A 26,817-nucleotide genomic window follows, 5' to 3' on the forward strand; every position below is an offset into this window, starting at 1 on the left:
CTTGTCGAACATGTATGTTAAAAGCTGTGTGTGTGTGTGAGTATCCCTGACCTGCCAATAGACAAAGAGCTATGAATGGTTCAGTGGTTCACCAATCAGGGCCTGGATTGTGCTTTTGTAACAGTATAATTTTAGACCGTCCTCTCGCCCATACCCGGGCGCGAACTAGGGACCTTCTGCACACATCAACAGTCACCCTCGAAGCATCGTTACCCATCGCTCCACAAAAGCCGCGGCCCTTGCAGAGCAAGGGGAACTACTACTTCAAGGTCTCAGAGCAAGTGACGTCACTGATTGAAACGCTATTTAACGCCCACGCTAACTAAGCTAGCCGTTTCACATCCGTTACACTTTTAATTTACAAATGAACATGCATTTATAAATGAACATGCATAATGTAATCATGTATGTCAAAGTACATCAAATATGTAAGTTGAAAACACTATGTTAAAAGCACTGTGTGTAAGTATCCCAACAGACAAAGAGCTATGAATGGATCAGTGTTTCACCAATCAGGTGAACTGTTACAAGGCATGATGTGTAATGATTATTATAAACATTTCTTTGGGACCCTCAGGCAGTGTCCTGACAATGATACACAGAAATGTTCTTGCAACATGTCCATGGAATGTGTCTAGACCATTCATACCTTATGTTCTGAGAACATGGCAACCATGTTCTGTGTATGTTTGTTGGGACGTTGATAGAAGGAATATTCTCCTAACCCTCAGAAAACTGGACAGGAATGTTCTTGCAAGGTTCTCATGAAACGTGTCTAGAACATTAATATTTTATATTCTGAAAATATGGCAACCATGTTTGGTGGAACGTTGATGGAACATTCTCCTAACCCCATAGAAAACTAGACAAATGAATATTCTTGCAACGTTCTCATGAAATGTGTTTGGAACATTAATATCTTATATTCCGAGGACATGTCAACCATTTTCTGTGATATTTGGTGGGACATTGATGGAATATTACCCTAATGACAAGACATGCTAAAAAGGTTCTCAGAAGGTTTTTGCTAACATAAACCAGGTTATCATCCAACCTTTTTATGCGAGCAAAGTACATGTGGGATCAAATAACAAACATTTAATGACAGGCCTGATGAAAACAGAACATTTCGGTAAACTTTCCAAATGTCGACAAAACAAAATACACTAGACAAGGTGAGATCTTTTGATGTCAGTGAAATTAATTATGTGAGAAATGTCGGTTGAAATGCTTTTATGCGCAAATATTGATATAATAACCATCATATCGAAGTAAACTTGGAGTCACACTCCACACGTTTGACTTTTTCTCCCCAATTCTGTGATATCCAATTGGTAGTTACAGTCTTGTCCCATCGCTGCAACTCTCGTACGGACTCGGAAGAGGAGGAGGTCGAGAACCATGTGTCCTCCGAAACACGACCCTGCCAAGCTGCACTGGGAAACCATGCAGTTTATTAAGCTACAGATGAAATAAGTTATGATGAACTTCCCAGGGTGGTGAAAGTGCAAGGCGATGAGCTCGTTAAGAACATTGGGCCAGTAACTGAAAGGTTGCTGGTTTGAATGCCCGAGCCAGGAAGGTGGAAAATTCTGCTGTTCTGCTGTTGGGATAAATGGCGTTGGGATAAATGCGGAAGACACATTTTGGTTGAATGCATTCAGTTCTGCAACAGACTAGGTATCTCCCTTTCCAATACATATTGAGTCTAATTTTGGTCATGACATGATCATCGAGGCTTGGCCTGCCATTTGACAAATAACATTTTAGCTCATTTGTCCTTAATAATCTCATCATGTAGGCTATACCCGCATTGTATCTGTGAGCGGTTGGCTAGAGCGCACGTGCCAATACCAGCAGGGGCACACTCACTATATAATGCAACATGTTTTGTGAGAAAACCATCAAAAGAGTTTAAAATGTGATGGTAACCCATTTAACTTGTATTTTTTATTCAGTAAATGGGAATTTAACCACGAAAGGTATTTTTATGTGCACTACATCATCACGCACAGCCCTTTATTCGCAACCAGTCAATTTGATGGAAACACATCTCTGGTGGGAAAATGTTTTTATGTGTATTTTAGAATATTTTCATGAAAATCTCTCGCCAACTGGATGGAAACCTAGCTATAGATAGAATGTCCCCCTAACTAACGGAAAACTGTAGACTCAAACATTAGGGGAATACTACGGGTAACATTACAAAAATGTTCTCCCTCCCTAGAATTGTTAGCTGGGTCCAGATGTACTGGGACTACTAGCAGGCGGCTCTGTCATACCAGCAGGCCTGGCTGCAGCTGCGCTCAGAGGCCTTCTCACTGTGGCTCCGCAGTGACCTAAACCTGCTGCTGTTTCACTTAAGCACAGCACGACACAGCAACAAGGGACTGAGAGACCGGTTTGTCCATAATGCTGTGTGATTTTAGAGGGACATTCAAACACAGGAGAAAGCACACAGCCATACAATGTCATGAAGCATTATTGTACTTGTAGATGAGCCAAGGAAGCAATGGCCAATTTTGTCAGGACATGCAAAGACCTGAGTTTAAAAAGAGTTTGGAGCTCACATGGTCAGTGTCCCCTCCTAGCCCTTTTGGTTGCTTTGTCTTAATTATGATTATTTCAATTCTAGTTTCATGTGTCTATGGAGAGCTTTGAGGAATGTGGCAAAGTGGAATGCGGAAAAGTGGTAGATATGTTCATGAGATCTGAGTCAATATATACAGTATGTGTGACAGTCTTTGCTCCTGTATGTGTCCAGAATGATATATGCATCCGCAAATATTTTTCTGTTAAGAAAATTCAATTGTTGTTTTGAATGAGTACAGAGAATAAGAGCCATTTCATGTGTTTTTATTGGTCATCAAGCTACCTTACCTTTCATATATTCAAAAGATTGGTACAGTATATATCATCTTTAAAGATAATAAACAGATCATTGATCGAACATTGATCAATTAAAACAAAACCGTTATTACTGTATATCATAGCTGACATTAATATGTTAAACTGCTAATAATAATGCAACAACATTCTTTACCTGAAAGTAATCAAACGTACAATTTATAGTTTCAATATAATATGGTATGAGTGATACTAGTAATAGAAATGCATGATTAATGTTGAGGTTTCTAACACACTTCTTCCACACATCTTTCTCTATTATGATAGCGATACAATCAAGCTTGTCTGCAAGAAACAATGGGATGATTGGGTCAAGTAGGATGCAAGGGTTGTGTCAACTCAACTTTGTGTGAAGGCCTAGAAACCAAATGTGTTCTCGCCACTGTACGCCATGTACAGAAAGCCATCCCCATCTCTCTCTTTCTCATATAGCTGTCCCATTGTCAGACTGCAGGATAGAGAAAGACATTGGTCACATTTTGAACATACATTTTCCAGAACACACAAAGATTTAAAACAGATACATCGTCCAACCAGACAAATGTCGAACTCAGAACACAAATGCATGAACATACTCCTCTATTAGTCTCGCGTGGCCATACTATAAGCTGAAAATCAAGGTTCCTCCAATACATACAATAAACATTCAGGACCTCATCTGATATCTGAGTCACCCGTGATCTGTTCAAAAATGTTATCTTACATCAGAATGGTATTGTCTATAGATAAACAAGGAAGCTGAGTTTTTAAGAATCTAATTTCAAGGTTTAATCAGTCAAACCCCATAATCATGTGTACAGTCTACCCACATAATGCATTGGTAGGTATATGTATTTTACAGGTTTTTGACAGATAGTACTCACAATCAGACCCAGCTAGAGAGAGTGTGATTGGGGTAGATTTGTAGGTGTGATTACGTGAAAGTCATTTCTTGTTGGCAGACTACGTAACATAATGTCTGATCAAATTACGTGAGATTTTAGTTCTGTATTAACCAAGATTAGGTGTAAGTGAAGGAGATTGGTGTGGCTATACTCTCTTTCACAGGGAGATTGATTTAACAGAGACTGAAACTGAAGGTTCATTGTCTTTCGTTACAGAGATGGACACAAACAAATGCACATAGCGACCACATGGGATGAAACCTAGGCTGGTCTAAGAATGCAACAGTTCTTGAAGACAAAAAGTAAAATGTGGATGGTTGTATAACACGGTAGAATCATTGGGACAGAGTGAACAACAATGCACTCAGGACTCATCTAGTGTTTTGAGAAATACTACTCACAGCCCCACCCCTTCCTCCAATTAAATCAATTTAATCTCACCTGGACTGGGGAACAGTTTTGTCAACAAAGAGAAAAATAGCTTTCTCCGAGGGCAGCTGGATGCGCTTCCTGATGATCCACATGAACTGGGCCACTGTGATGTCAGAAGGGACCAAGTATTTTCTCTTGTCGATGTCCACTATCTGTGAGCCAGACACTTTCTCCACTATCACCTGAGAAGCAGATTAATAACATATTTAAACACACACACACACACACACACACACACACACACACACACACACACACACACACACACACACACACACACACACACACACACACACACACACACACACACACACACACACACACACACACACCAACAGGGATATGACGTATAACATCCTTTTGTGTTAAGATGTACGCACAGCCAAAAACAAACATTCCAGAGATTTTACACAATCCAGTGTGCTCAATATTTTATTTATTTAATATTTATTCAGCCAGGTACATCGTTCCAATAACGACCTTTTTGTACATTGACATATAACACATTAAAACAGGTGTAGAACAGGGTCTCTCTGGTCCTGGATCTTGGACCCGCTACTCAACCAGGTCCAGGATTCGTTTCAGGCAGGGTTTGTTTGCATTTCATACATGCTTTATAGCGCGGATCAGGTTATAAAACGCTCCAGGATCTGGATCATAAAAGGGATATGTGAAACCGCCTATAGAAATCCTATTACATTACTAGAGGGGCTATGCCATCAATCCTAAAAGTTACAGAAGGGGGTGAAAATGGCAGGGAAAAATCCAGACCAGTCTACTTGGAATGAATGGCAGTAGAGGCGAGGCGTCAGTTATGCACTTCCTGATTTTACTTGTGCAGGAAAATAAAAGTAAGGCATGTAAAATAGAAGAAATTGTGTAAAATAATTATTGTCGACCTACAATATTGTCATATAATTAAGTTCAGTTTATATGGGTTTTATACACATTTTCTGTATAAACAGCCTCTAAAATACAAGTAAACAGACATAAATGTTTGTGCTATTATATGACACAATATCAGTACTTCTTAAATGTACAACTTGTCTAAGTCCTTTCGTCAACTGACTTCAGCCAGTGTATGATTATGGATTGACTGTATTGTTTGAACAGAATGTTGGCATATTGGCAGTTAATTACATTTTTGGGGGGTGAAGAATTCCTATAAAACTGTCTGGCTAGCTAGCCAACAAAACATACCATGCAGATAAATTCTTCAAATTAATTGTTGTGGGGCTTGCGAAGCAAAAGCCCTAGCATCAATCCTCGACAAACTTCCTTGCAAACAATTGCCATTTTGACCACTCCCCCAACAAGTCAGACAAAAGCATAGATGGTATGAAATCTTCCCCTACTTCCCCTAAATGGATTATGAATAGCATCTACCAATCTGTAGATAAAGCTGTTTTTAGAAGTCATCAACTGATCTCTTTCTAGCTGCAGTAAATCAAGTCAGAAGTTAGAAGAAGAATTACTTACCAACAAACAACAGCTACAATTTCCAATAAAACAACATCATGTTTTGAAGTTCACATTCCTTTGCTTCTTCTAACAACACTATCATGAATCTAGCAAATATGTTTTGTGGGACAGAGTGCAGTATTTATACTGAGCAAAAATATAAAACGCAACATGTAAAGTGTTGGTCCCATGTTTTGTGAGCTAAAATAAAATATCTCATACATTTTCCATATGCACAAAAATCTTATTTCGCTCAAATTTTGTGCACAAATTTGACTTTACATCCCTGTTAGTAAGGATTTCTCCTTTGCCAAGGTAATTCATCCACCTGACTGGTGTGGTATATCAAGAAGCTGATTAAACAGCATGATCATTACACAGGTGCACCTTGTGCTGAGGACAATAAAAGGTACAGTTTTGTCACACAACACAATGCCACAGATGTTTTGAGGGAGCGTGTGAATTGGTCTCCTTGTGGCGGGCCGGGCCAGGCACTTGCAGGCTGACTTCGGTCGTCAGTCGAACAGTGTTTCCTCCAACACATCGGTGGAGCTGGCTTCCGGGTTAAGCGTGCGGGTGTTTTAAGAAGCGCGGCTTGGCGGGTCATGTTTCAGAGGATACATGACTCAACCTTCACCTCTCCCAAGCCAGTTGGGGAGTTGCAGGGATGAGACAAGATTGTAATCATGAAAATGGGGAGAAAAAGGGGGTAAAAATGACACAACAATGAATAAATAATAATAATTTATCAACTATAACTATACTGAACATAAATATAAATGCAACATGTAACAATTTCAACGATTTTACTGAGTTACATTAAATTCTCTGGCAACATCTCTGGTGGACATTCCAGAAGTCAGAATTGCAATTGCACGCTCCTTCAAAATTTGAGACATCTGTGGCATTTTGTTGTGTGACAAAACTGCATATTTTAGAATGGCCTTTTTTTCTCCCCAGCACAAGGCGTAAAATAAATACAGCATTTCTTTCTTTCAGGTCTTGACGAGAAAAAAAACGGTCTGATGTTCTCTTCTGTGCTGTTCAACCAATCCAGTATATGTGGATGAGGAGTTAAGATGGAATGTCACCTTGTTAAAGATATTCTCCAGAACTTGTGTATACTTTTTAGCCAGTAGTTTTGAAAGTAGCGCCCACGAGCCAAAAGTGGTCCCAAAAATTGCGTACTACTTCACAAATGTGCAGATATGTGCACCACGTCATTGCTCTCTCTCTCTCTCTCTTGCTCTACTTCCTAGCTGTCAGTTAATTGGCGAGGGGCTGAACCTCCTTGGCTGAAACTCGAATTGCTAGGTGGCTGGCCTGTGGAGGTAAATGTAGGGTAATTGGCGATGCACAGCCTTCAAACTAGGTATTTTGTGTCTATGCAGAATAGGCGCCGACAGAGATGGCCTCCTCGCTTCGCGTTCCTAGGAAACTATGCAGTTTTTTTGTTTTTTTACGTGTTATTTCTTACATTGGTACCCCAGGTCATCTTAGGTTTCATTACATACAGTCGAGAAGAACTACTGAACATAAGAGCAGCGTCAACTCACCATCAGTACAACCAAGAATATGACTTTCGCGAAGCGGATCCTGTGTTCTGCCTTTCACCCCGGACAACGGAATGGATCCCAGCCGGCGACCCAAAAAAACGACTTCGTAAAAGGGGGAAATTAAGCGGTCTTCTGGTCAGACTCCGGAGACGGGCACATCGTGCACCACTCCCTAGCATTCTTCTCGCCAATGTCCAGTGTCTTGACAACAAGGTTGATGAAATCCGAGCAAGGGTAGCATTCCAGAGGGACATCAGAGACTGTAACGTTCTTTGCTTCACAGAAACATGGCTCACTGGAGAGACGCTATCGGAGTCGGTGCAGCCAGCTGGTTTCTCCGCGCATCGCGCCGACAGAAACAAACATGTTTCTGGTAAGAAGAGGGGCGGGGGCGTATGCTTCATGGTTAACGTGACGTGGTGTGGCCACAACAACATACAGGAACTCAAGTCCTTCTGTTCACCTGATTTAGAATTCCTCACAATCAAATGCCGACCGCATTATCTACCAAGGGAATTCTCTTCGATTATAATCACAGCCGTATATATTCCCCCCCAAGCAGACACATCGATGGCTCTGAACAAACTTTATTTGACTCTTTGCATACTGGAATCCATATATCCGGAGGCTGCATTCATTGTAGCTGGGGATTTTAACAAGGCTAATCTGAAAACAAGACTCCATAAATTGTATCAGCATATCGATTGCGCAACCAGGGCTGGAAAAACCTTGGATCATTGCTATTCTAACTTCCGCGACGCATATAAGGCCCTGCCCCGCTCTCCTTTCGGAAAAGCTGACCACGACTCCATTTTGTTGATCCCTACCTACAGACAGAAACTAAAACAAGAAGCTCCCGAGCTGAGGTCTGTTCAACGCTGGTCCGACCAATCTGATTCCACACTCCAAGACTGCTTCCATCACGTGGACTGGGATATGTTTCGTATTGCGTCAGACAACAACATTGACGAATACGCTGATTCGGTGAGCGAGGTCATTAGAACATGCGTTGAAGATGTCGTTCCCATAGCAACGATTAAAACATTCCCAAACCAGAAACTGTGGATTGATGGCAGCATTCGCGTGAAACTGAAAGCGCGAACCACTGCTTTTAATCAGGGCAAGGTGACCGGAAACATGACCGAATACAAACAGTGTAACTATTCCCTCCGCAAGGCAATCAAACAAGCTAAGCGTCAGTATAGAGACAAAGTAGAATCTCAATTCAACGGCTCAGACACAAGAGGTATGTGGCAGGGTCTACAGCCCCGTCACGGACCAGGATGTCTTGCTCCCTGGCAGACTAAATCACTTTTTTGCCCGCTTTGAGGACAATACAGTGCCACTGACAAGGCCCGCAACTAAAACATGCGGACTCTCCTTCACTGCAGCCAACGCGAGGAAAACATTTAAACGTGTAAACCCTCGCAAGGCTGCAGGCCCAGACGGAATCCCCAGCCGCGCCCTCAGAGCATGCGCAGACCAGCTGGCTGGTGTGTTTACGGACATATTCAATCAATCACTATCCCAGTCTGTTGTTCCCACATGCTTCAAGAGGGCCACCATTGTTCCTGTTCCCAAGAAAGCTAAGGTAACTGAGCTAAACAACTACCGCCACGTAGCACTCACTTCCGTCATCATGAAGTGCTTTGAGAGACTAGTCAAGGACCATATCACCTCCACCCTACCTGACACCCTAGACCCACTCCAATTTGCTTACCGCCCAAATAGGTCCACAGACGACGCAATCTCAACCACACTGCACACTGCCCTAACCCATCTGGACAAGAGGAATACCTATGTGAGAATGCTGTTCATCGACTACAGCTCGGCATTTAACACCATAGTGCCCTCCAAGCTCGTCATCAAGCTCGAGACCCTGGGTCTCGACCCCGCCCTGTGCAACTGGGTACTGGACTTCCTGACGGGCCGCCCCCAGGTGGTGAGGGTAGGCAACAACATCTCCACCCCGCTGATCCTCAACACTCGGGCCCCACAAGGGTGCGTTCTGAGCCCTTTCCTGTACTCCCTGTTCACCCACGACTGCGTGGGCACGCACGCCTCCAACTCAATCATCAAGTTTGCGGACGACACAACAGTGGTAGGCTTGATTACCAACAACGACGAGACGGCCTACAGGGAGGAGGTGAGGGCCCTCGGAGTGTGGTGTCAGGAAAACAACCTCACACTCAACGTCAACAAAACTAAGGAGATGATTGTGGACTTCAGGAAACAGCAGAGGGAACACCCCCCTATCCACATCGATGGAACAGTAGTGGAGAGGGTAGTAAGTTTTAAGTTCCTCGGCGTACACATCACAGACAAACTGAATTGGTCCACCCACACAGACAGCATCGTGAAGAAGGCGCAGCAGCGCCTCTTCAACCTCAGGAGGCTGAAGAAATTCGGCTTGTCACCAAAAGCACTCACAAACTTCTACAGATGCACAATCGAGAGCATCCTGTCGGGCTGTATCACCGCCTGATACGGCAACTGCTCCGCCCACAACCGTAAGGCTCTCCAGAGGGTAGTGAGGTCTGCACAACGCATCACCGGGGGCAAACTACCTGCCCTCCAGGACACCTACACCACCCGATGTCACAGGAAGGCCAAAAAGATCATCAAGGACAACAACCACCCGAGCCACTGCTTGTTCACCCCGCTATCATCCAGAAGACGAGGTCAGTACAGGTGCATCAAAGCTGGGACCGAGAGACTGAAAAACAGCTTCTATCTCAAGGCCATCAGACTGTTAAACAGCCACCACTAACATTGAGTGGCTGCTGCCAACACACTGACTCAACTCCAGCCACTTTAATAATGGGAATTGATGGAAAATGATGTAAAATATATCACTAGCCACTTTAAACAATGCTACCTAATATAATGTTTACATACCCTACATTATTCATCTCATACGTATACGTATATACTGTACTCTATATCATCTACTGCATCTTTATGTAATACATGTATCACTAGCCACTTTAACTATGCCACTTTGTTTACATACTCATCTCATATGTATATACTGCACTCAATACCATCTACTGTATCTTGCCTATGCCGCTCTGTACCATCACTCATTCATATATACACTGCTCAAAAAAATAAAGGGAACACTTAAACAACACAATGTAACTCCAAGTCAATCACACTTCTGTGAAATCAAACTGTCCACTTAGGAAGCAACACTGATTGACAATACATTTCACATGCTGTTGTGCAAATGGAATAGACAACAGGTGGAAATTATAGGCAATTAGCAAGACACCCCCAATAAAAGAGTGGTTCTGCAGGTGGTGACCACAGACCACTTCTCAGTTCTTATGCTTCCTGGCAGATGTTTTGGTCACTTTTGAATGCTGCTGGTGCTTTCACTCTAGTGGTAGCATGAGACGGAGTCTACAACCCACACAAGTGGCTCAGGTAGTGCAGCTCATCCAGGATGGAACATCAATGCGAGCTGTGGCAAGAAGGTTTGCTGTGTCTGTCAGCGTAGTGTCCAGAGCATGGAGGCGCTACCAGGAGACAGGCCAGTACATCAGGAGACGTGGAGGAGGCCGTAGGAGGGCAACAACCCAGCAGCAGAACCGCTACCCCCGCCTTTGCGCAAGGAGGAGCACTGCCAGAGCCCTGCAAAATGACCTCCAGCAGGCCACAAATGTGCATGTGTCTGCTCAAACGGTCAGAAATAGACTCCATGAGGGTGGTATGAGGGCCCGACGTCCACAGGTGGGGGTTGTGCTTACAGCCCAACATCGTGCAGGACGTTTGGCATTTGCCAGAGAACACCAAGATTGGCAAATTCGCCACTGGCGCCCTGTGCTCTTCACAGATGAAAGCAGGTTCACAATGAGCACATGTGACAGACGTGAAAGAGTCTGGAGACGCCGTGGAGAACGTTCTGCTGCCTGCAACATCCTCCAGCATGACCAGTTTGGCGGTGGCTCAGTCATGGTGTGGGGTGGCATTTCTATGGGGGGCCGCACAGCCCTCCATGTGCTCGCCAGAGGTAGCCTGACTGCCATTAGGTACCAAAATGAGATCCTCAGACCCCTTGTGAGGCCATATGCTGGTGCGGTTGGCCCTGGGTTCCTCCTAATGCAAGACAATGCTAGACCTCATGTGGCTGGAGTGTGTCAGCAGTTCCTGCAAGAGGAAGGCATTGATGCTATGGACTGGCCCGCCTATTCCCCAGACCTGAATTGAATTGAGCACATCTGGGACATCATGTCTCACTCCATCCACAAACGCCACGTTGCACCACAGACTGTCCAGGAGTTGGCAGATGCTTTAGTCCAGGTCTGGGAGGAGATCCCTAAGGAGACCATCCGCCACCTCATCAGGAGCATGCCCAGGCGTTGTAGGGAGGTCATACAGGCACGTGGAGGCCACACACACTACTGAGCCTCATTTTGACTTGTTTTAAGGACATTACATCAAAGTTGGATCAGCCTGTAGTGTGGTTTTCCACTTTAATTTTGAGTGTGACTCCAAATCCAGACCTCCATGGGTTGATACATTTGATTTCCATTGATAATGTTTGTGTGATTTTGTTGTCAGCACATTCAACTATGTAAAGAAAAAAGTATTTAATAAGAATATTTCATTCATTCAGATCTAGGATGTGTTATTTTAGTGTTCCCTTTATTTTTTTGAGCAGTGTATTCATGTACATATTCTTTATCCCCTTACACTTGTGTCTATAAGGTAGTGGTTTTGGAATTGTTAGCTAGATTACTTGTTGGTTATTACTGCATTGTCGGAACTAGAAGCACAAGCATTTCGCTACACTCGCATTAACATCTGCTAACCATGTGTATGTGACAAATAAAATTTGATTTGATTTAATTGAGGTAAAACAGTAATTCTGCTTATAGATTATGCATGTATGAACTACACATTAACACATCCAGGCCAAAGCGGGAGATTTTTTAAAACGTACTAGTTGCCAAAGTACCGGCACATGAAAAGCAGAAGTTGTGTCACAGACTAGCTTTAGCTTTCCATTTCAGCTGAAAACCGGATGCATCCGGTTGTTTCAGGCTGAGGGTGCATAGACACTAACACCGGAAAACACTCTAACCCCTAGGCCAATCCCTTTCACTCACTCACCGGTACCCTGTCAGGATATTTGTTGCGTATTTTGGCAGACTCCACACATCGGTGTTCTGAGAAAGAGAAGAAAAAAGTAGGATTAGATGCACAGGCATAGGTAGTGGCATGATATAGCTACTTACATTAGATTAGATAGATTTATTGTCCTCCTAAAAGGAAATTCCTTTCCACAGCTCATACATTTACCTCCATTCACTTAAGACAGCAGATAAACAGAAGACTGAGACAGCACAGTAAACAGTAATAGTAGGTAGTAATAGAGTCATTTTGGATATGTTCTACTGATGATGTGAGGGAACACACTTGTTTTAAGCATTCCATGTGGAAGCAATGTGCAATGCCAATACAGTGCATTTGGAAAGTATTCAGATCCCTTAACGTTTTCCACATTTTGTTACGTTACAACCTTAATCTAAAATGTATTAAATTGTTTTTTCCCCCTCATCATTCTACACACAATACCCCAAAATGACAAAGCAAAAACAGTTTTTTAGAAATGTTTACAAATGTATAAAAAATGTAAAACTGAAATATCACATTTACATAAATATTCAGACCTTTTACTCAGTACTTTGTTAAAGCACCTTTGGCAGCGATTACAGCCTCACTTGTATTTGGGGAGTTTCTTATCTGCAGATCCTCTCAAGCTGTCAGGTTAGATGGGGAGCGTCGCTGAACAGTTACAGTGCCTTGCGAAAGTATTCGGCCCCCTTGAACTTTGCGACCTTTTGCCACATTTCAGGCTTCAAACATAAAGATATAAAACTGTATTTTTTTGTGAAGAATCAACAACAAGTGGGACACAATCATGAAGTGGAACGACATTTATTGGATATTTAAAACTTTTTTGAGGATGTGAGGATCTCTGAATGATCCAATGTTGACCTAAATGACTAATGATGATAAATACAATCCACCTGTGTGTAATCAAGTCTCCGTATAAATGCACCTGCACTGTGATAGTCTCAGAGGTTTGTTAAAAGCGCAGAGAGCATCATGAAGAACAAGGAACACACCAGGCGGGTCCGAGATACTGTTGTGAAGAAGTTTAAAGCCGGATTTGGATACAAAAAGATTTCCCAAGCTTTAAACATCCCAAGGAGCACTGTGCAAGCGATAATATTGAGATGGAAGGAGTATCAGACCACTGCAAATCTACCAAGACCTGGCCGTCCCTCTAAACTTTCAGCTCATACAAGGAGAAGACTGATCAGAGATGCAGCCAAGTGTCACGTTCTGACCTCTATTTCTGTTGTTTTGTATTTATTTAGTATGGTCAGGGCGTGAGTTGGGTGGGCAGTCTATGTTTGTTTTTCTGTGTTTTGGGGCATTTCTATGTTTTCGGCCTAGTATGGTTCTCAATCAGAGGCAGGTGTCATTAGTTGTCTCTGATTGAGAATCATACTTAGGTAGCCTGGGTTTCACTGTGTGTTTGTGGGTGATTGTTCCTGTCACTGTGTTTGGTGTCACAGGATAGGACTGTTTTTGCGTTTTCACATTTCTTGTTTTTGTTAGTTTGTTCGTGTGTAGTGATTTATTAAAACATGAATAACCACCACGCTGCGCTTTGGTCCGCTTCTCTTCCTCCTACAGACGAACGCCCTTACACCAAGAGGCCCATGATCACTCTGGATGAACTGCAGAGATCTACAGCTGAGGTGGGAGACTCTGTCCATAGGACAACAATCAGTCGTATATTGCACAAATCTGGCCTTTATGGAAGAGTGGCAAGAAGAAAGCCATTTCTTAAAGATATCCATAAAAAGTGTTGTTTAAAGTTTGCCACAAGCCACCTGGGAGACACACCAAACATGTGGAAGAAGGTGCTCTGGTCAGATGAAACCAAAATGGAACTTTTTGGCAACAATGCAAAACGTTATGTTTGGCGTAAAAGCAACACAGCTGAACACACCATCCCCACTGTCAAACATGGTGGTGGCAGCATCATGGTTTGGGCCTGCTTTTCTTCAGCAGGGACAGGGAAGATGGTTAAAATTGATGGGAAGATGGATTGAGCCAAATACAGGACCATTCTGGAAGAAAACCTGATGGAGTCTGCAAAAGACCTGAGACTGGGACGGAGATTTGTCTTCCAACAAGACAATGATCCAAAACATAAAGCAAAATCTACAATGGAATGGTTCAAAAATAAACATATCCAGGTGTTAGAATGGCCAAGTCAAAGTCCAGACCTGAATCCAATCGAGAATCTGTGGAAAGAACTGAAAACTGCTGTTCACAAATGCTCTCCATCCAACCTCACTGAGCTCGAGCTGTTTTGCAAGGAGGAATGGGAAAAAAATTCAGTCTCTCGATGTGCAAAACTGATAGAGACATACCCCAAGCGACTTACAGCTGTAATCGCAGCAAAAGGTGGCGCTACAAAGTATTAACTTAAGGGGGCTGAATAATTTTGCACGCCCAATTTTTCAGTTTTTGATTTGTTAAAAAAGTTTGAAATATCCAATAAATGTCGTTCCACTTCATGATTGTGTCCCACTTGTTGTTGATTCTTCACAAAAAAATACAGTTTTTTATCTTTATGTTTGAAGCCTGAAATGTGGCAAAAGGTCGCAAAGTTCAAGGGGGCCGAATACTTTCGCAAGGCACTGTATTTGTCCCGGAGCCACTCCTGTGTTGTCTTGTTTTCACCCCATTCTGAGGTCCTGAGGACTCTGGAGAAGGTCTTCATCAAGGATCTCTCTGTACTTTGCACCGTTCGTCTTTCCATCAATCCTGACTAGTCTCCCAGTCCCTGCGGCTGAAAAAAATCGGTGCCAGGTTTCCTCCAGATGTTACAGTTGGCAATCAGGTCAGAGTTCAATCTTGGTTTCTTTCAATCTTGGTTTGTTTCTCATGGTCTGAGAGTCCGTTGGGTGCCTTTTGTAAAACTTCAAGCGGGCTGTCATGTGCCTTTTACTAAGGACTGGCTTCTGTCTGGCCCCTCTACCATAAAGGCCTGATTGGTGGAGTGCTGCAGAGATGGTTGTCCTTTTGGAAGGTTCTCCCATCTCCACAGAGGATTTTGGAGCTCTGTCTGAGTGACCATCGGGTTCTTGGTCACCTCCCTGACCAAGGCCCTTCTCCCCCGATTGCTCAGTTTGGACGGGTGGCCAGCTCTAGGAAGAGTCTTGGTGGTTCCAAACTTCTTCCACTTTAGAATAATGAAGGCCACTGTGTGCTTGGGGACCTTCAACGCTGCAGAAATAATTTGGTACCCTTCCCCAGATCTGTGCCTCGACACAATCCTGTCTCCGAGCTCTACGGACAATTCCTTTGACCTCATGGCTTGGTTTTTGCTCTGACATAAACTATTAACTGTGGGACCTTATATAGACAGGTGTGTGCCTTACAATCATGTCCAATCAATTGAATCTACCACAGGTGGATTCCAATGAAGTTGTGGAAACATCTCAAGGATGATGAATGGAAACAGGATGCATCTGAGCTCAATCTTGAGTCTCTTGGCAAAGGGTCTGAATACTTTGTAAAATAAGGTATTTCTGTTCTGCAAAAATGTCTAAAAACCTGTTTTCGCTTTGTCATTGTGGGGTATTGTGTGTAGATTGATGAGGATTTTTATTTATTTAATACATTTTAGAATAAGGCTGTAACATAACAAAATGTGGAAAAAGGGAAGGGGTCTGAACACTTTCCAAATGCACTGTACATACATGTATCTCAACACATATGTCTGTCAACTTTCAACTAATGTTTCAGACATAGTAATGATCTAGATAGCTATATGAGTTCATGTTAGATTTACTAGACTAGAGCTCAACCTTTGCCATTATACAGCTGGTTTCTGGCAGCCATGCCATGTCATGCATGACACTAGAACCCTTTTCAAACTACTGAGGTGAGCAAAGTACAGCCAAGCTGAGCGGTACTGGACTGTTTACACACCCACCACAGATGCCAAGCTGAAAAGGACTATGTGAAAAGAAAATATCAAAGCCAGATCAGAACAGTTTGGACCGGATTCGACACAATAATGTGAAAACAGTATAAGTGTGAGGATTCCATGGAGGTTCAATGCTGTCAGTTTCATTAGCCTAGATATAAGCCCTATAATTAGACATAATTGAGTAGATCCTTTATCAAGTGATAAGATTAAAATAAGAAAATGGTGTAAAGTACATGAAAACACATTTAGAATGGGGGACAAAATGGGCGTTTTCCGTCAGATAATTGTTAGTTTATAACTGCTTATATGTTGGGACAGTTCTCTCTCTCAATTTTGTCTCTTTAAAAAAATAATTCTCAATGTAATAACCTGCATTAATAAATGCTGTTTATATATATATATATTAAATAGTGTGCTATTATGTTCCCTATTCTTAAAGACCTTAATATGCATGCATAATATGCATTACTGAAGGGAACAAGTAAGGTTCAGGGAGGGTAACGTTGGCCTACTTGTGATTCGAGTAAAAGTTATGATGGTGTTTACAAAATACATTATCTTACGAATAACCTGTAGGCCAGTACGTGAACACATTCACCATATTAACCTTTTGTTCAAGCTCCAAGCCTTATTTGTGTGTTTGTGGCCCAACGTACGGCACATGCAATCTATTCTGCTCATGCCATCATCAGTTTGGCACTTCAAAACCGATAACTAAATCTGTACAGGAGATAACACAGGCAATTACATGTGACATAATTAAAATCCCTTTACCGAGGGAATGATCCTCTTTAAACATCCATTTCATTTTTGCAGAATCCTCGCGCTATGACGTGATGTTGAAATTCAAATCTGAAGGTGTAAACAGGCAGGTTATTGTCGATTTTATGTAAAACAACTAAAATGTAAACAATGTAGCAGCAACCCTTCGAACGCCTGTCTAGCCCAAGGAGGTGGTGGTGATGTCACTGTCTGGTTGTACCATTTCTATTCTTTAGGGGTCCGGGGAGGGGGGGATTGTCAACTGTAAAACTACAGACAGAACAATGAGACAGATATTTCATCCGATGCATCCGTTTTGCGTTTCCACTCACTACCAAATATGGTAGTGGGAGAAAGCCCACTGGCCGTCGTTGGGAGATGATGGAACTAGATTGATTTTGGACGATATTCTGCACGTTTTCTCATCGATTAAATATTTGATTTCAATACAGTTTTATGTTCCCCAAACTAGAATGTGTTATGAATATAGTTTTGTGGAACCTTTATAGACCCTTTGCAAAATAAAATAAAAATGTGTTGTTTAGGAGCGCAAAGGCGAATTGAGTTATTGCATATGCACACTTCTCAGAGTAGGCATTCCCTAACGGAATATGCAGACGTGCCTAGAAAGCGCCAATAGGATCTCGCTAGCTCATGCATGGCTCTGCCCACCTGGTGCCTTGCTTGGTCTGCCCACTATGACTCGCTCCAATGTGTTCACATTGGAAATGACAGCCCGTGGTCTATCTTGATTTAGTTGTAAAAAGTCTTTGGTACAACAAGGATTTGTTGCCAGGAAATCAGCCGCTGCAGCCATGGTAACCTCTGAACGCTAAACAACGGGAAGTAGTTTTAAGCTAGCAAGACAAAGTGGCGCGACTTGTTGGAGAATTCGATTCGAAGTCAATAACAATTTCCTGTAAGGACCTCCTAAACGTGATACTGCCAACTGTTTTTCTAGAGCTGACTTGTGCTTTTGGATTTAGCTACTAGCTGGTTACAAGCCCTATATTTCTGTTGGAACGCCACGACCTCTCTTGCAAAGTAACCACATTAGCCTTGTAGCTACTACTAACTCTAGCCAACACCCCTTGCTAAAAACTATTCGTCATGGCTTTTTATGAAGTCTATTCTCACCCTGCTTCAATTAGATACAAAACAAGCGTTTGCACCAAAGCCACGTTGTTTCTTGGTATTGTCTTGTGTCTCACCTACATCCCACCCCTCCTGGTTGCTTACAGGAGCCAAGGTAACGTCAGTCAATTGCAAAATATTTTACTTAGGTAGCTAGCGCGAGTTGAACTTGATCTTTATATAGCTTGTTATGGAATTATTCAGTTTATGCTAGCACCTTTCTCAAGGTGATATAACTCCAGCAAGATAACCTTTCGACACTATCATCGCTATCTAATTGAAATCAATGTATGTTGCAAATCCTCTGTTGTTAACCTTAGCTAAATGTTCTCGTTGTTGGTGACACTTTGATTTGATACAATATTCTGGTATTCCTTTTCTCTATTTAGGGTTCTGGGTAAAGAGGAGTACATATGAAGAGCAACCTGTTGTTCGGTTCCAGTACCAGGTTCTGATAATTGCAGCAACAAGCACTAGTGGTGACTATGTTGCGTGGAGCACCTTTCCCAATTTTAATAACATGCAAGGGACTAACCTCAGAATTCCTTCTATCTCGGTAAGTATGAATAGTACTATTAAGATGGTGCTTCTTAAGTGACACAAAGATCACTCACTGATCTCTGGGAATGTTGTGAATGCAGGTGCGAGAGGAAGACCAGAATCAGGATGGGAAGTTGGACCGTTTGAAATTCCGACTTGACCTTCCCCTTCGGTCTGATGAACAAGTGTACAGCATCCAGCTACTACTCACCTTCTCCTACCAGCTGTTTGTATGTCGTCGCCCCCCCCATTCAGTCCGACACAATGTCCAATGCATTCACTACATCCATACAGTTCCTCTCACTACTACAGTCTCTTTTTGTATTTCACTTCCATCTGTCTCTCTTCCCTCTTTACAGAGAATGTCCACTGTGGTGATGCAGACACTGGCCTTTGTGCAGCATTCCTCCTCAGTTCCTGGCTCTCAGCTCTTCATCAGTGGAGATCTGCGGCTCCAGCAGAGAACCCCACTTCCACACCGTGGTCTACACACTGTATACAATGTGAGGGCACATTCTCTCTCTGTATCTCTCTCAGACACACAACACATAAAGTATTGTTCATTGTAGACATGGCCCTTAACCACAGGTTTAGAATAAAATTACCCTCAATCTTTATATTAACCATTAGGTTACCTGACGCTGTATTAGTGGTAGGGGCAACTTTGACCTACTCCTGCTGGGACTCCAATGAGCACATGTAGCAGATGGGGATCTGTGAAGCTTAGTCTGCAGTCTGAAGTTTCTCCACTTGTGCTGCCAAATAGCTAGATTTATGAGGGTGCGACTGGGTAAGACGTTTCAGGGTTCATCAGTAACAGCCGAATCAGGTGGAAGTGGCGTAACATCCTTTACACACATACACCCCAACAGTTTGTATAACAAAGTATACACTCAAACAAAGCTCCATCATTGTAATATTGACACTACAAGCATTTACTCCCAAAAGTCAAATATTGGTGTTATACTTCAGTGCACCTGAATATGTCATGACAGTGACAAACCTTACGTCCAGGAATCTTAATCAAATCAAATTGTATTTGTCACATGCGCTGAATACAACAGGTGTAGGCCTTACAGTGAAATGCTTACTTACAAGCTCTTAACCAACAATGCTTCAAGAAGTTTTAAGAAAAATTAGTGTTAAGTAAAAAAGAGAAGTACATTTAAAAAAAATAAAAGTAACAAATAATTAAATGGCAACAGTAAAATAACAATGTGGAGGCTATATACAGGGGGTATTGGTACAGAGTCAATGTGGAGGCTATATACAGGGGGTATTGGTACAATGTGGAGGCTATATACAGGGGGTATTGGTACAGAGTCAATGTGGAGGCTATATACAGGGGGTACCGGTACAGAGTCAATGTGGAAGCTATATACAGGGGGTACCGGTACAGAGTCAATGTGGAGGCTATATACAGGGGGTACCGGTACAGAGTCAATGTGGAGGCTATATACAGGGGGTACCGGTACAGAGTCAATGTGGAGGCTATATACAGGGGGTACCGGTACAGAGTCAATGTGGAGGCTATATACAGGGGGTACCGGTACAGAGTCAATGTGGAGGCTATATACAGGGGGTACCGGTACAGAGTCAATGTGGAGGCTATATACAGGGGTGGCGGTACAGAGTCAATGTGGAGGCTATATACAGGGGGTATTGGTACAGAGTCAATGTGGAGGCTATATACAGGGGGTACCGGTACAGAGTCAATGTGGAGGCTATATACAGGGGGTACCGGTACAGAGTCAATGTGGAGGCTATATACAGGGGGTACCGGTACAGAGTCAATGTGGAGGCTATATACAGGGGGTACCGGTACAGAGTCAATGTGGAGGCTATATACAGGGGGTACCGGTACAGAGTCAATGTGCAGGGGCACCAGTTAGTCGAGGAAATATGTACCTTTTTTGGTAGAGTTAAAGAGACTATGCTTAGATAATAAATAGAGTAGCAGAAGCATAAAAAGGGGTCTGGGTAACACTTTGATTAGCTGTTCAGGAGTCCTATGGCTTGGGGATAGAAGCTGGTAAGAAGCCTTTTGGACCTAGACTTGGCGCTCCTCTACCACTTGCCGTGCGGTATTAGAGACAACAGTCTATGACTAGGGCCTTCCTCTGACACTACCTGGTATAGAGGTCTTGGATGATAGGAAGCTTGGCCCCAATGATGTACTGGGCCACACACACACTCTGTAGTGCCTTGCGGTCGGAGGCCAAGCAATTGCCATACCAGGCAGTGATACAACCGGTAATCAATATTTAAATACTGCTTTGTGTACTTAACTTATATTTTGTGTGCTTCTTGACTTATATTGTCTTCTTTTATAATCTAGGTATCAGTAATTGATGGAGCAAGTCCGTTTGCAAGCGCATATGATCTTGCCAACGTCATTGGATCCTATCAGGATAGAAACTGTAAGTGGGAATTCTCACTTGCCATGTTTCTATAAGTTGATCACTGTTGAGTTGTATCTGATTACACGTAATTAGCCCACTTATGTGTTTGCCTGCTGTTTCTCACTCTCACACTTCCCCTTCCTTACACAGTGACAACGTTTCTGTCCTGTCCAGGTCCAGTATGGACTGTGGGTCGAGCTGCTGGTACACCCTTCCAGATAAATGCTAACGTCCGCTACCCAGTGGAGGTTGTCAGATATCCTTTATTGTGTGTCTGTGTGTGTGTATTGAAAAGACTTGTGAAAATACACCTTTCTCTCTGTGTTAGTTGCTGCCTAACCAGTTTGACAATGCACATACTTTGGCAAGTTCAAAGGCCAGACATTCATGTTTACTTTCCTTATTGTCTCTTTGTCTATATGATTTCTTGCACTGGTATTAATGTTATATTGAATGTTTAGTTTGTCTAGGCCTACAAGTGCAGGGAAGACAAATATGATGATGATTTAGATTCTTTATTGCCAAACACACACAGTATTTCCTTGACTGAGCCTCCACCTATCGGCCTGGGTTCTGGGAGATGATCAAATTTGCCTGGATCCAGTACGTCAGTGTGTTGCTTATCTTCCTCTGGGTTTTCAACAGGATTCAGACCTTTGTTTTCCAGAATCAGGTGCTGCCGACTGTACCTATACCACTCTTGAAACAGCACCACTTTTGATTCAGTGGAACTGTTCACCTCCCATACTGAGGTACTGTGGAGGGAAGAGGCCACATCACCAAACAACTTACATTACAATGGCCAAATGTTCAGAAGATCAATACAAACACACACAGGATACAGTATTTTCCTTGCCTTCACATATACATTTACTTAAACATCACTAGTACACATCGCTACACACAAGGCATTCAAATATTTAGCTTCATCAGTCCGTGCTACTGAATGAACTGTTATGGAGTGATTGATTTTCAGTTAGCTATGTAGCGTTAGCCGGTGCTGTGTAAATGTTGAAAACAGATTTGTGATTATTTGTGAATGTGGAAAAGAAATGTCTAGTTTTTTTATGAATCAGTTTTTATTTTGTACATAGCTCTTGGCACTGTTAATAAAGCAGTGGTGGAAAAAGTACCTAATTGTCATACTTCAGTAAAAGTTAAGACACCATATAGAAAATGACTCCAGTGAAAGCCACCTAGTAAAATACTACTTGAGTAAAAGTCTAAAATAATTTGGTTTTAAATATACTTAAGTATCAAAAGTAAAACAAAGTATAAATCATTTAAAATGTCTTATATTAAGCAAGCCAGAAGACACTGTTTTTTAATTTACAGATTACCAGGGGCACACTTGGACACTCAGACATAATTTACAAACAAAGCATTTGCGTTTAGTCAGTCCACCAGATCAGAGGCAGTAGAGATGACAACGGATGGTCTCTTGATAAGTGTGTGAATTCGACCATTTTCCTGTCCTGCTAAGCATTCAAAATGTAACGAGTACTTTGGCGTGTCATGGAAAATGTATGGAGTAAAAAGTACATTATTTTCTTTAGGAATGTAGTGAAGTAAAAGTTGTCCAACATATAAATAGTAAAGTACAGATACCCCAAAACACTACTAAAGTGTACTTTAAAGTATTTAAAACTTTAAAGTACTTTACACCACTATAATGATACTTTGTAATGTACTTTCTCATTTTCATTCACTGATAAGATCAGAACGTGGGTAGTCTATATAGTCAGAATAAATACACAGAAGGGTGGAACTGAAATGCATTGATCGACGGGGCTGTAGTGGAGCAGGCCGAGAGCTTCAAATTCCTTGGTGTCAACATCACTAAGGACCTATCATGGTCCAAACACACCAACACAATCGTGAAGAGGGCACGACAACGCCTCTTCCCCCTCAGGAGCCTGAAAATATTTGGCATGGGCCCTCAGATCCTCAAAAAGTTCTACAGCTGCACCATTGTGAGCATCGTGATTTGCTGCATCACCACTTGGTATGGCAACTACTTAGCATCCGACTGCAAGGCGCTAAAGAGGGTAGTGCATACGGCACAGTATGCAGGGCCATCCAGGGCCAGAGTGTCAGAGGAAGACCCTAAAAATTGTCAAATACTCCAGCCACCCAAGTCATAGACTGTTCTCTCTGCTACCACACGGCAAACGGTACCGAAGCGCTAAGTCTGGGACCAAAAGACTCCTGAACAGCTTCTACCCCCAAGCCATAAGATTGATGAACAGTTAATCAAATGGCTACCCAGACTATTTGCATTGAACTGCTTTTTTTTTGCACTGACATTCTTGCACTGGCTCTATGCACAATCACTGGACTCTACCCACAGTCACACTACACTGACACTCCAACACACACTCACACACTACATACCCTCACACACACACATCCATATTAACGCCACACATAGACACACCTTCACACTTCATATACGTTGCTGCTATTCAGTTTATTATCTATCCTGATTGCCCAGTCACTTTTACCCCAACCTACATATACAGTGGGGAGAACAAGTATTTGATACACTGCCAATTTTGCAGGTTTTCCTACTTACAAAGCATGTAGAGGTCTGTAATGTATATCATAGGTACACTTCAGCTGTGAGAGACGGAATCTAAAACAAAAATCCAGAAAATCACATTTGTATGATTTAAAGTAATTAATTAGCATTTTATTGCATGAAATAAGTATTTGATCACCTACCAACCAGTAAGAATTCCGTCTCTCACAGACCTGTTAGTTTTTCTTTAAGAAGCCCTCCTGTTCTCCACTCATTACCTGTATTAACTGCACCTGTTTGAACTCGTTACCTGTATAAAAGACACCTGTCCACACACTCAATCAAACAGACTCCACATTGGCCAAGACCAAAGAGCTGGTTAAGGACATCAGGGATACAATTGTAGATCTGCACAAGGCTGGGATGGGCTACAGGACAATTGGTGAGAAGGCAACAACTGTTGGCGCAATTATTAGAAAATGGAAGAAGTTCAAGATGACGGTCAATCACCCTCGGTCTGGGGCTCCATGCAAGATCTCACCTCATGGGGCATCAATGATCATGAGGAAGGTGAGGGATCAGCCCAGAACTACACGGCAGGACCTGGTCAATGACCTGAAGAGAGCTGGGACCACAGTTTCAAAGAAAACCCATTAGTAACACACTACGCAGTCATGGATTAAAATCCTGCAGCGCAAGCAAGGTCCCCCTGCTCAAGCCAGCGCATGTCCAGGCTCGTCTGAAGTTTGCCAATTACCATCTGGATGATCCAGAGGAGGAATGGGAGAAGGTCATGTGGTCTGATGAGACAAAAATAGAGCTTTTTGGTCTAAACTCCACTCGCTGTGTTTGGAGGAAGAATAAGGATGAGTACAACCCCAAGAACACCATTCCAACCGTGAAGCATGGAGGTGGAAACATCATTCTTTGGGGATGCTTTTCTGCAAAGGGGACAGGACGACTGCACTGTATTGAGGGGAGGATGGATGGGGCCATGTATCGCAAGATCTTGGCCAACAACCTCCTTCCCTCAGTAAGAGCATTGAAGATGGGTCGTGGCTGGGTCTTCCAGCATGACAACGACCTGAAACACACAGCCAGGGCAACTAATGAGTGGCTCCTTAAGAAGCATCTCAAGGTCCTGGAGTGGCCTAGCCAGTCTCCAGACCTGAACCCCAATAGAAAATCTTTGGAGGGAGCTGAATGTCCGTATTGCCCAGCGACAGCCCCGAAACCTGAAGGATCTGGAGAAGGTCTGTTTGGAGGAGTGGGCCAAAATACCTGTTCTATTCGGTGCATGTGACAAATTTGATTTGATGAAACATTTTTGTCAATAGTATTAAGCCTTATCTGAGTCTAGATCACAGAGAAGATCTAACCAGTAACCTGTAGTGACGTCAGACTGCATTTGTGTAAAGCCACTGTCTGCCACTTGTAGTAGTTGTTATTTGAATGTGTACATTGACAGCTAAAGCTGAAGTGTGTAGTATTCCTGTTTAATTCATAGCTCCACTTTCGTCCCTCTACAATATGCTTACATTTCAAGGTGTATTAACATACCTGTTACAGTGTCAGGCAGGGCTGAGGTATCTTTTAATGCCTTCGCAGTTGTGATATTTTCATCAGAATAGGTTTGGCTCTGCAGACTGTCTGTGTGCTTGTGTGTGAGCTTAGTGATAGGTGTTTGGGTGTGTGTGTTTCTTGAAGGATAATTGAATTCAGTTGACTTGTTTTAGGTAAGTGTGTATTTATGTGTGAGCTACAGTTGAAGTCGGAGGTTTACATACAATTAGGTTGGAGTCATTAATACTCGTTTTTCAACCACTCCATACATTTCTTGTTAACAAACTATAGTTTTGGCAAGTCGGTTAGGACATCTACTTTGTGAATGACACAAGTAATTATTCCAACAATTGTTTACAGACAGATTATTTAACTAATAACTCACTGTATCACAATTCCAGTGGGTCAGATGTTTGCATACACTAAGTTGACTGCCTTTAAACAGCTTGGAAAAATCCAGAAAATGATGTCATGACTATAGAAGCTTCTGATAGGCCAATTGACATAATTTGAGTCAATTGGAGGTGTACCTGTGGATGTATCTCAAGGCCTACCTTCAAACTCAGTGCCTCTTTCCTTGACATCATGGGAAAATCAAAAGAAATCAGCCAAGACCTCAGAAAAAAATTGTAGACCTCTGGGTTCATCAATTTCCAAACGCCTGAAGGCACCACGTTCATCTGTACAAACAATAGTACGCAAGTATAAACACCATGGGACCACGCAGCGTGTCATACTACTCAGGAAGGAGACGCGTTCTGTCTCCTAGAGATGAATGTACTTTGGTGCGAAAAATGCAAATCAATCCCAGAACAACAGCAAAGGACCTTGTGAAGATGCTGGAGGAAACAGGAACAAAGTATCTATAGCCACAGTAAAACGAGTCCAAAACGACATAACCTGAAATGCCGCTCAGCAAGGAAGAATACACTTCTCCAAAACCGCCATAAAAGAGCCACACTACGGTTTGCAACTGCACATGGGGAGAAGGATTGTACATTTTGGAGAAATGTCCTCTGGTTTGATGAAACAAAAATAGAACTGTTTGGTCATAATGACCATCGTTATGTTTGGAGGAAAAAAGCTTGCAATCCAAAGAACACCATCCCAACCGTGAAGCACGGGGGTGGCAGCATCATGTTGTGGGGGTGCTTTGCTGCAGGAGAGACTGGTGCACTTCACAAAATAGATGGCATCATGAGGATTGAAAATTATCTGGATATATTGAAGCTACATCTCAAGACATCAGTCAGGAAGTTAAAGCTTGGTTGCAAATCGGTCTTCCAAATGGACAATGATCCCAAGCCTACTTCCAAAGTTATGGTAAAATGGCTCAAGGACAACAAAGTCAAGGTATTGGAGTGGCCATCACAAAGCCCTGCCCTAAATTCTACAGAACATTTGTGGGCAGAACTGAAAAAGTGTGTACGAACAAGGAGGCCTTCAAACCTGACTCAGTTACACCAGCTCTGTCAGGAGGAATGGGCCAAAATTCACCCAACTTATTGTGGGAAGCTTATGGAAGGCTACCTGACTTGTTTGACCCAAGTTAAACTATTTAAAGTCAATGCTCTTAAATACTAATTGAGTCTATGTAAACTTCTGACTCACTGGGAATGTGATGAAA

General features: G+C 42.6%; 2 protein-coding genes across 3 annotated transcripts; one reads left to right on the top strand and one right to left on the bottom strand.

Annotated features, from left to right (window-relative positions):
- Positions 1-2,903: 2,903 nt before the first annotated feature.
- On the bottom strand, positions 2,904-17,144 carry gabarapl2 (GABA type A receptor-associated protein like 2). Its single transcript, NM_001165109.1, is given in 4 exon segments — positions 2,904-3,355; positions 4,233-4,405; positions 12,359-12,414; positions 17,043-17,144. Coding segments are annotated over 4 exon segments (354 nt in total). The 5' UTR covers positions 17,077-17,144; the 3' UTR covers positions 2,904-3,264.
- tmem231 (transmembrane protein 231) lies at positions 17,140-22,238 on the top strand. Of its 2 annotated transcripts, none has more exons than XM_021594723.3 (7): positions 17,140-18,279; positions 18,554-18,720; positions 18,806-18,934; positions 19,064-19,207; positions 21,043-21,124; positions 21,257-21,362; positions 21,665-22,238. In XM_021594723.3, the coding sequence occupies exons 1-7, from the start codon at positions 18,141-18,143 to the stop codon at positions 21,825-21,827; spliced, it is 930 nt and encodes a 309-aa protein (XP_021450398.3). In that variant the 5' UTR covers positions 17,140-18,140; the 3' UTR covers positions 21,828-22,238. The 2 variants fall into 2 exon arrangements, with proteins under 2 accessions (XP_021450398.3, XP_090071055.1); XM_090214929.1 differs by having other exon boundaries at positions 17,697-17,949.
- The last annotated feature ends 4,579 nt before the right edge of the window (positions 22,239-26,817 follow it).

Source organism: Oncorhynchus mykiss, chromosome 1 (genome assembly GCF_057628025.1).
Source record: "Oncorhynchus mykiss isolate SJ-2025 chromosome 1, ASM5762802v1, whole genome shotgun sequence".
Lineage (NCBI taxonomy): Eukaryota > Metazoa > Chordata > Actinopteri > Salmoniformes > Salmonidae > Oncorhynchus > Oncorhynchus mykiss.